This window comes from Diadema setosum, chromosome 1 (assembly GCF_964275005.1).
Source record: "Diadema setosum chromosome 1, eeDiaSeto1, whole genome shotgun sequence".
Taxonomy (NCBI): domain Eukaryota; kingdom Metazoa; phylum Echinodermata; class Echinoidea; order Diadematoida; family Diadematidae; genus Diadema; species Diadema setosum.
Window position 1 is genome coordinate 31,184,346 of NC_092685.1, and position 10,005 is coordinate 31,194,350.

Sequence of the window (10,005 nt, forward strand, 5' to 3'; positions counted from 1 at the left end):
GCATCCGTAAAGAAACTAAAGCCCAATTATAAATGTGGATTGAGTGCAAGCAATGATACTGTAAAACATGATATATTCGCGGCACGAAATTTTCGCAAATTGGAGCCGACGGTCTTTTTTGTGGCATGAAATTTCGCGAATTGCCACTGGCAATCAATGCATATAGTGTAGACAAGAAATTTCGCAGGCATTTTGATTTCGAGAATCTTGGCGCTCGCAAATTTCGCGAAATAAGAATGCATGCGAACATTCCTCGTTTTGCAGTAATAGTAGAAGACATTAGTGAAAGTTTGAGGAAAATTTGGCTATCAATTCAAAACTTTTGGTGCTGACATCGCTGGATATTAAAGGAGACCACTACACTCCACGATGTTATTATGAAACATAGATATACAGAAAATATAAGGAGAATTCCACAAATATCATTTTTCATGAAAGTACATATTCCATCGACTTGTTACTAACTTGCATTAAGGGTAATATTAGTCCCCCTGCTTTCTGAAAGAGGTTAAGTCAAGTGCTCTTTCATTATGCTAGAAAAGTGAAAATTATGTTGAATTTCCTTTACATTTTTTTTTTCCTATTGTTGTCCATAATGATGTCATTAAGTGTAGTAGTCTCCTTAATTTAATGCAGTGATGGAATATTTGTCATGTCATGAGTAACAAGCCAAGTCAAGAATGTTGAGTAGATTCTGTATTTTGGGATGGAAGGGTAGGACCAAACAGTATGTGATATGAACAATGCAGCATTGGAATGATGCATGGGGTGTAAGCGACCAGAAACAGATGAATCAGATGCTATTGCTTACATATCGTAAAACCAATGCCCAAGAGCTGAACGTTTCTGAATCACAGCTGTTGTGCAATGAACATTGGTTTTCTACCGCAATCGAGAGAGTGAGGAATATTCACCCACCCTATATATTTGTTCTTGTGGCTGCATAGTCTCTCCCAAAGTGGTAATAAAGAAAATCACATTTCAGAACACAACAGTGTCCCAGTAGAAGTGAAAGGAAATTATCAAGCAGAGTACCGTATACGCCGAATATTTCGCGAGGTTTTTATTTTCGCGAATTTCGCGAGTCAGGTGCTATTCGCGAAATTAAAGACACGCGAAAATTTTGACTTTGATCCCGATGTGATTGTGACGTATGCGTGTACACTTCTCCGTTCAGTCCAGGACTCCACGATCGCGAAATCGTCGAGAATTCCCGATTCGCGAAAATTAAAACTCGTGAAATATATGGCGTATACAGTACCTTGTTTGCAGAATCTCAAAAATGCCAATTGTATATCTCTTTTTACACTTTCTGTGTGTGTCTGTAGGCGTGGGAACCCCCTCCACCTCAGCAGGGAGTGCTACAGTGAGCTCCACAAACTCTGGCTCGCCCACGCCGTCCAAGCTACCGTCAGTCGCCGGCTTGAGGGCAGCTCCCCTCTCATGAACTGGCAGAATATGTGAATCGCCATGGCAACCCCATCCGTTTGGCCAGCCCTCTAACACAATCTCCGCTGACACGCAAAAATATATCACTGGGACTTGTAGTTCAACTATTCACTCACTTGGCTAATCAACACCCTGGGGCCCTTTTACCATGTGACTAGGTTACTATGGCAACTATTTGGCATTGCCAAGCATACGCTCACTGGGTATTTCAGTTGTATTGATGGTAGTTGCAATAATTTAAATGAAAAGTTTGGTGTATGACTATCTATGAATTAATACCCATTGAAATCATGAGGAGCATTTTTTTTTTTTTTTTTGGCATTTTTGTTTTTTCCTTGAGTATACCCTCCTTGGTTTGAAGGGCAATGCAGATGGATTTAAGCTCAATTCTCTGCTGAATGTGGTGTCACCAGCAGGCGAGACCAGTACCCCGTCAACATTACCATTGATCCCTCTCACCCGCTTCCAGCTTCTCCCGCTTCAAGGTGCCGTGATAAACGTGCAAGGCACGAGATGCTTCAGGGCAAACCCAATTGTCCTTGCTCTGGCTCTTCCATATATCAAAAGTAGCCGAATCAATCGCAGCAGGAGTCAGCAGAAGACCTACAAAGCAGCTTTCTGTCAGTGCAATTAAGTGCCGTATCCATGGAAACGCTTTACAGATACCGTGGTAAGCCCATCTCCTGCTACGTCAGTAGGTGAGAAGTATTTTGCCATTAGAGTGTGTCTGAAAAATCTGTTTGCTCTATTTGCCATACACGCAAACACGTATATTGGCTAAAGATAAATAGATTCACTCGGGTTGTTTGTACCTTTCTCCCATCTTTGTGCTATAAGTTAATTAGAGTAAAAATGTCACCTCATTTAAAATCTTGGCCTTCCCCTTCCAAGATTAGAAAATGTTTTGTAGACTTGGGCAAGTGACGATTTATACTGTCTGTACCAAGGCCCAGGCAGATAGTCAGCAGCAGAGGAGTACTCTCCATATTTCAAAGAAGTGCATGTTTCGAGCTTCTTTCATATTTCACTGTGGATGTGTGACAACACAGATGCATGCTTTCATTTTGTACAACTTTCTTACCCTTCAATGTGCATGTCCCTGTACCTTGACGGCAGATTTCAAAGGTTCTATGTCCCATGTACGTCAATGCAGTATTTTAGTGCACACAAAATTCCAGAGAATGGACTGGGCTGTGTCTGTAATACATGAATGCTTCTCAGTATAATCCTTTCATTTCATACCATACTGACATAACATGCTGTATTTTGTGTTTGTGTATTTGTGTTTAGACCTATTATCTAAAGATTATCTTCTAGAAAAGAGCCAGGAGAGTACTGATGTTATGCCAAAGACTGTAGTGTGTGATGATGCGAACATGGGTGCAGTTTGAGCCAACATGTTTCAGTCCATCGTCTGGAGGTGTGGTCATTTCTTATCAGTTTCACTCGAATAGATTTTGTATTTGCTGGTTGTTTGCTTGGTAGTACCTATGAAAACAAAAACAAAAAAAATGTTCCGCTGTTGTGATAGCAAGACAACCTACTTTTGGAAACTTTAGAAATGCTTATCTCCTGCTCAAAAGTTCACACCACACGTGAGATATGCAGTCAAAATTTTGCAATATTCAGTTGTATGCATGAATTTGTACCCGTGCTTTTCATGGGCAATATCTCTTGCTTATCATATTCATCAAAACTTATTTTTTCTAGCTTTTCAAATAAATGCATATTTTCATAAATCTGAACAGTGCATACAACATGTCTGACCTGTTGTCAGATGAACCTGGAAAGGTGTGACATCTTTTACAGTGAACTATAAAAGAGATATTGACTGACGGAGTAGGCTACATGAAATGTAAATACAGAGCAGTAAGAAATACTCTAAGGGGAGTTCATTCTTTCGAAAAAGCTGATGATAATTCAAATCCTGAAGTGAAATGATTCTGGTTTATTCCCAGTGGCACCAGGAACAGTTGATGTGTGTCATGCATTAGTCAAAAACAAAAACAAAAACAAAAAAAAAAACAAAACAAAAAAAACCTCTCATCGTAATTGGACAGATGAACAGTGTTATTTCATTTACATCTGAGAAGATGGCTGAAAAACCTGTATTCAGCTGCAAATGGTAGTCTTCCATGGGGTCCAGTTGGATGTAAGGTGGGACCACTTTGCCGGGTTAAACACCCTTCTCTTTGAGTAAATGAAGCAGGATCTATTATGTGTATGAGTTATGACTCTCTCACACATGGGACCTCCATTTTATGTCCTGTCCGAGGGGATGGTATGATTACGCAACGATGCTCAGTGGGACCCTGGAATTGAACTGGGGTCCTTGAGATCATGAGGCAGATGCGCTACTGACTAAGCTAACTCACCGCCCAGTGGCTGGTTTTGTTGGAGTGGCACAGTCAGACATGACTTTGGCCAAGTTGAGCTGCTGTTTGCTTACCTGCAGGGCGCATTCTGAATAATCTGCTGTACAACCAGAGACATTCGTGTCATGAAACCTTTGGCAAATGGCCGACCATGTTTTGTGTTCGGCATTGTACTGGCATTCAATGCATTGTCTAGACAAAAACTTCTGTGTGCATTTTACTTTTGCAAATATTGGTTCTTTGCAAAATTTGCAAAAGTTTCATCTATGCAGACATTTCTGGTTTTATGGTAATGATGGCTATGATTGACTGCACATAGCCAGTTAATAAACCAAATTACGGTTATGTTCATGTAGAGAACTGCTAAATGTTTCAAGTTACTGTCCATGATCTTGTGTGGCTTGAAATTTGACCACAATATCCCAGTTTGGGGTCACTCTGAAATTCCACAAGCGTTAAAAGTGAATGCCTCCGAATAATTAAGACTATCCAGCCAGAGTCTTCAACACAGATGACAACACTACTGGTCAATACTGTGAGGGCTCTTATAAAGGAGTATGGCCACTCCTTGAAGTCATAGGGACCTGTCTGCTAAACATTAAACAATACTTGATGTAGGAGAAAGTCAGTAATCTTATAACTTGTGTGTGTGGGGGGGGGGGGGTGGGACATTGTAATGAATTAATGTGACATCAACTATTGGCCCTCAGACTCTTGTTGAATAGTACACTTATCTCTGGTAAAACAGTAAAAAAAAAAAGAAGGAAAATACTAGCTTTCTTTCATCCCTGTTAGTGTAACACCATGGGTAGGCAGTGGTGTTAACCTTTTTTGGATGCAAAAGTGGAAGGCACAAAAAAAAAAAAAAAAACCTAAATTGATTTCTCTAATGCTCATCAGAGTTTAAAGTGCAATTTCATGCCGTACCGAAGTTGGCTTTGATGGATAGGGTAATATCAGATATGCAGAATCACAGAGGTTTCACAAAATTGGACCTGAAACTATCTGGGGAAAAAAAGAAATTAACAAGTTTTTCATGTTTTCTGGAAGCAGCAACATCAGGAACAAACCACGCAGACATATTGGAGGCACTTTGATGTGCATGTATTCATTTTTTGGCTGCCTGACTGCTCCGTTGCACATCACAAGGTAGACCCCTACCAATCATACAGCACACAAGTTATACAGCCCATGAGTCATACAACCCACAGGTTACACAGCCCACGAGTCAAGCTGTCCATGAGATCCAACACTAAGCAAACAAGGCCCCCGAGACCGACACATTAAGGTCCATGTTGTAATGTCGAATTCATGGGCCTTATTTGCCTAGTGTCGAACTCATGGACTTTATGACTCGTGGCTGTATGACTCATCGTCCCTTTTTCATTGTCAAACTTGTGAACTGTATGAGTTATGCGTGTCGGTCTCATGGGATGAACCTGACTGCTCACAGCGCTAATTTCAACGCAAACCTGTACTTGCAAAAGTTTTGGGGGAGAAAAAAGCTGCACTGTCAATAAGTTTGCCTGGAGTGTCTGTCTGTTCTGGCAGGGCACATATCATGTATGTGGTTCAATGAAATTTGCTCCTGCAACAATTTCTCCCATGAAATATCTGCACACTAAGCCAAACATGAATTCTACACACTAACACAGCCCAAACCCCAATCCTAATCCTCACATCAAACGAAGCGTAAAATCCTATCACAACATTGACCCTAACCCTAATCCTATCTCCGTTGAGAAAATAAGAACGGAGGAAATGTTGTGTCACCCTTGTATGTGCCTTCTGAGAGCCAAACATTTCTGCCCCAAACAGAGCCTTCTTCTTCAGTAATGCAAAAGTTCATCCACCTCAACCCCCCCCCCCACACGCACACACATACACTTTGCTAGGCACTCATTCACACCACCAAATGAAATACATTTTTACCTTATGCAGTATTTACACAGGGTATCTTATCAAATGCCTATAGGTTTCTCTTTGCTTGTCAGATTGTTTTCAAGCTAATCTTGTATATAAAGTGAATGTTTACATGACAGTGGACAGCCTCATCTAGCTTTGAAAGAAAACAAAAAGAAGTAAAAGAAAATAGTGTTTTTAAAGTAGATTCTGTGTTCATGTGTAAATTTTGCCATGTGAGACAATTGGCGTACTGATGATCAGAAGGCCAGGCTGCTTATAATGTATGTTCAATGTTTATGATATATACGAGTGAAGGTAGTGTGATGGGGGCACTTGATTTTCATTTGTTTATAAACATTAGGATGCAGTCATGCATTTGCAAATGTTGTCTCCCAATGCGTGTGCTGTATTCTTTACATTGTATTAAAGGCTCTTTATCACATGTGGAATTGAATATTGAGACTCCTATTAACTGGTGTGCCATTCAACATTTTATGTACTGCTACATGGTTCGTCGCTGATTTGCAATACTGTGGCCTCTGAAACCCCGGCAAACTCTGCTTTCACCGCATAATCTTCATTGTAAGTAACATCTTGTGTTTATTCCTGTCAATAGCAGATGATCTGTGACGGTGTTGGATTCCTCTTTTATTGGACAGTTTCAACGCGGCTGTTTATTGTGGCAGTCTTTAAATCTGACACCTTACGTTGAGAGCTTCGCTCATTTTGTTTCCATTTATTTTATTCCCCAAGGAAAAATGTTTAATCTGATCAGTGTGGAATAGGCAGAAATGAATCATGACATGAATCATGACATGAACTATGATTTGGCTGCGTGTACTGACATGCGCTTGGTTGTCAAGATAGAAAAAATGGTGTACAAATGATATGTGCCAATGCTGCTGTGGCTTTTGTATTGCCTCGGTGATGTCTTTTGTTACTCCCAGAGATGCATATCTATCAAACGGCAGTGATTGTGAATGTTTTTTTTTTTTTCTGGAAAATTGGGCTGGTGTTTGAGCCAAGTCAGGGATAAACTGTAAAACTAGAGACATTCGCGGTATGAAACTTTCATGAATTGTAGCCAACAGTCTCTTGCGCGGCATGAAACTTTTGCAAATTGGCACTGGCATTTAGTGCATCGTGTAGATAGTAAAACAAGAAAACTTTTGTGCACGTTTTAATTTTCACAAATCTTGGCTCCGTGTGACATCTGCGAAAGTTTCATGCACACACACACCCACAAAACAATGGGTTTTACAGTGTATCTCTTTTCTAGAAAATTATTGGAAAGATTCTTAAAAGTTTGCTGAATTATTTGCTGCATTTCACCGCCTTTGGGCATTTTCCTAGATGCTTCTTCGTGCCAAGAATTACTAGCGACAAATTTTGTTTCTCTTTACTTGAAATGATGCGACACATGTACAGTGGTGTCACAGATGAATTTGTGCTCTTTCAAACATTCTTGCAGAGATTTCTAGTTTGCAGAGTTATCATAGGAAAACGTCTCTAGCTATACATATATCGTGGTGTGCGTGCGTAGAAGATTATTCCGAGAAGAGCATGTGAAATTCTGGGACCATGTGGTAAGCGCGGTCAAAGTCTGAAATTTCATAAGGCTCACAATACCTCAGGAAATTTTCGATGAAAATAGGCCAATTTTGTTGGTGCATGCATAATTATTGAAGCGAGAGAAATATGAGGAAGGAGAAATGTGGTATTCCAAACATTTTGGGAGCATTGAAGGATCTTTGAATGCAAGTGAAAGTAAGTTCAAGGACAAGCGGACAGAAAAGCTATAAGAATGTGAGTGGTCTTGGATGAATCATAGTCCGATTATTGAAGTCAAGGATCAAGTACTGAACTAGCACAGAGTATGGAATAACAGGATATACATCTTCTGACACAAGCTCATGAAAATGAATAAGAACACTCAAATGGAATATAAAAAAAAAAAAAAAAAACGATGACTAATAATATGATAACCAAATAAAAAGATGAATGATTGATGATATAATTGTGGAATTGCTGATGTAAAAGTCAAGGACCAAAGGTCAGAGTAGAGTTCAGAGTTCAGAGGTCAGAGTAGAGTTAGTGACTTATCAGTAAGATAAGAAGGGGAACAAAAAAAATTACAATGACAGCTAGTGTGCACATGTGAAACTAATAATGATGGAAATAAAATGCATGTCAATAGATAGAGGCATATCTTTTGACATCAAGTCAGATTTACCAAGTATTGAAAATACATTTCAGCATTTGGTGCAATTTTTATTGTGAAAAATGATGAGATAAATGTAGGTGAAACAAATCGAACTGAAGTAAAATGTGTACATTTCTTTCTAAATGCATATATTTTGTTGCGTGTGGGATAGTTCTATGAGTAAGTTTTGAAAACACAGTTTCGTCTTTGAGGTGTAAATTGTTATTGCCAGAGTATATAGTGTGATGTCATACCTCAAGATAAAAAGCTCATATTTCATGGCTGAATAAAAGTTATGAGAGTATTGAAATGATTGACCACATTTTCATCCGATGTCAATGTTGGTGTTCGTGTGTCTCCTTCCGTGATTTCAGTGTTTTATAACCTCGGGGTGCTGAAGATTTGAAATGTCACTTTTATTATGACCAGGCAGGCACTTAACATGTTCAGGTGTTGTTCTGGAGAAAGTGACCCTTGCATCAAAAGCTATGAGAGGAGTGTTTTTGCTTTGAAAAAAAAAAATAAAGAGAAAAAATATATTGAGACACTACTTCATTCTTTCGATGTTTTGCATCCATACCATGGAATGTACTTTTTTTTTTCTCTCTCTCTCAAAATGTGATGTCTGTGGCTGGTGGGGTTTAATTGAGTTTAACTCTAATCACAGCTCAAACACTGACATGTCTTTTTTTTTCATGGTTGAGTTGTCCATTCCACACAGACACTTTTTCAAACATAACTGATGTAAAACATATTTGTGGAATACTGGAACTAAAGTGTGTGCTTCAGTGTTCCAGGAGTGTACTAGCCTAAAACTATGTTTAAACCTGCAACTGTGTTTCAGAAAATTGATATGTTCTGCTAGTCCAGAGGACTCTATGTGATTGCTTGCCTCAAACAAATCACTTGAACGCTTCAGTATGTATTCTAAAATTCTCAAGCATCATTGAATATTTCTCAAATTGTTAATTTGCTGCAATAGGTTCATTGATTATGTGTACTTTTGGATGATTTTTACCCACTGCACTCAGCATATAACCATACAGTGATGTCTTGATCTCTTACACTTTGTGTATTGCAAGTAATTGAACTTAAGACAAATGCACACACACTCCCGCCAGCAAAATTGTGCAGGAAGATAGTGTAGTACACTGTTAATCTAGCATGAGAGCTTGGCGACATAACTATTCATGAGTGGCAACATGAAAACAGTCATGTGACCAGTTGTGCCAGTTTCAGCAAACTACCATATTGACCACAATATAAAGTTCATGTTCTTTCTGTATTACAGTGTATATGTGCAAGGTATAGGCATACTTCTTTCACTGACTTGGCTTTCAGACAAAAAAAAAAAGAACAACAGAAAAACAACTTGTCATTTAATTGTACTTTTCTGTAATATGTGATTGGTGAAGAAATGTGTAAATGTGTTGGTGCTTTCTCCAACTCGGCTCTTTATATCAGACCTTCTGTGTCATGGAATAGCTAGCCTGTATGACTGTCAATAGCCATACAGTGGACACAAATCTGGCATGGGAACCTTCAAATTGTCTGAATAATATTTATATCAAGATGCATGAAGTTGAAATTAAGAATTCTCTTCATGTGTTGCCATAATATTCTCAGACATGGTCAAGTGTGGATAACTGCTCTCTGATCAGACTGGATTTTTATTTTCTATTCAATTTTATTGTTTTGGGTTATTGCATTTGCCCGAGAATAATGGGAATGATAAGAAGCTGTCAAAATTACAGATCTCATGTGTGTGGTTTTCTGCATGTTTTTGACATTCAGAGTGTTCAAATATTCTTCATAGATCTTATCATTATGTATAGCAGACATGCAAACAATAAACTTATACCATATTTGGTAACATCATATAGCTTGAAAGTCTGTCTAATGTGCTCCTTGTAATTACATTCTAAATGATATACCAGCAATATGTATGTCTGTTTGTATCTGTATGTTGATATACATACATATATATATATATATATATATATATATATATATATATATATATATATATATATATATATATATATATATATATATATATATATATATATATAT

General features: G+C 38.4%; 1 protein-coding gene across 1 annotated transcript in view; it reads left to right on the top strand.

Annotated features, from left to right (window-relative positions):
- Positions 1-1,639, top strand: part of LOC140229715 (E3 ubiquitin-protein ligase UBR2-like) — a 69,507-nt gene extending 67,868 nt beyond the window's left edge. Inside the window, exon 51 of the mRNA XM_072309957.1 lies at positions 1,329-1,639. Coding sequence (XP_072166058.1) covers positions 1,329-1,464 — 136 coding nt within the window. The 3' untranslated portion in view covers positions 1,465-1,639. The remainder of the gene's footprint in view (positions 1-1,328) is intronic.
- Positions 1,640-10,005: the final 8,366 nt, after the last annotated feature.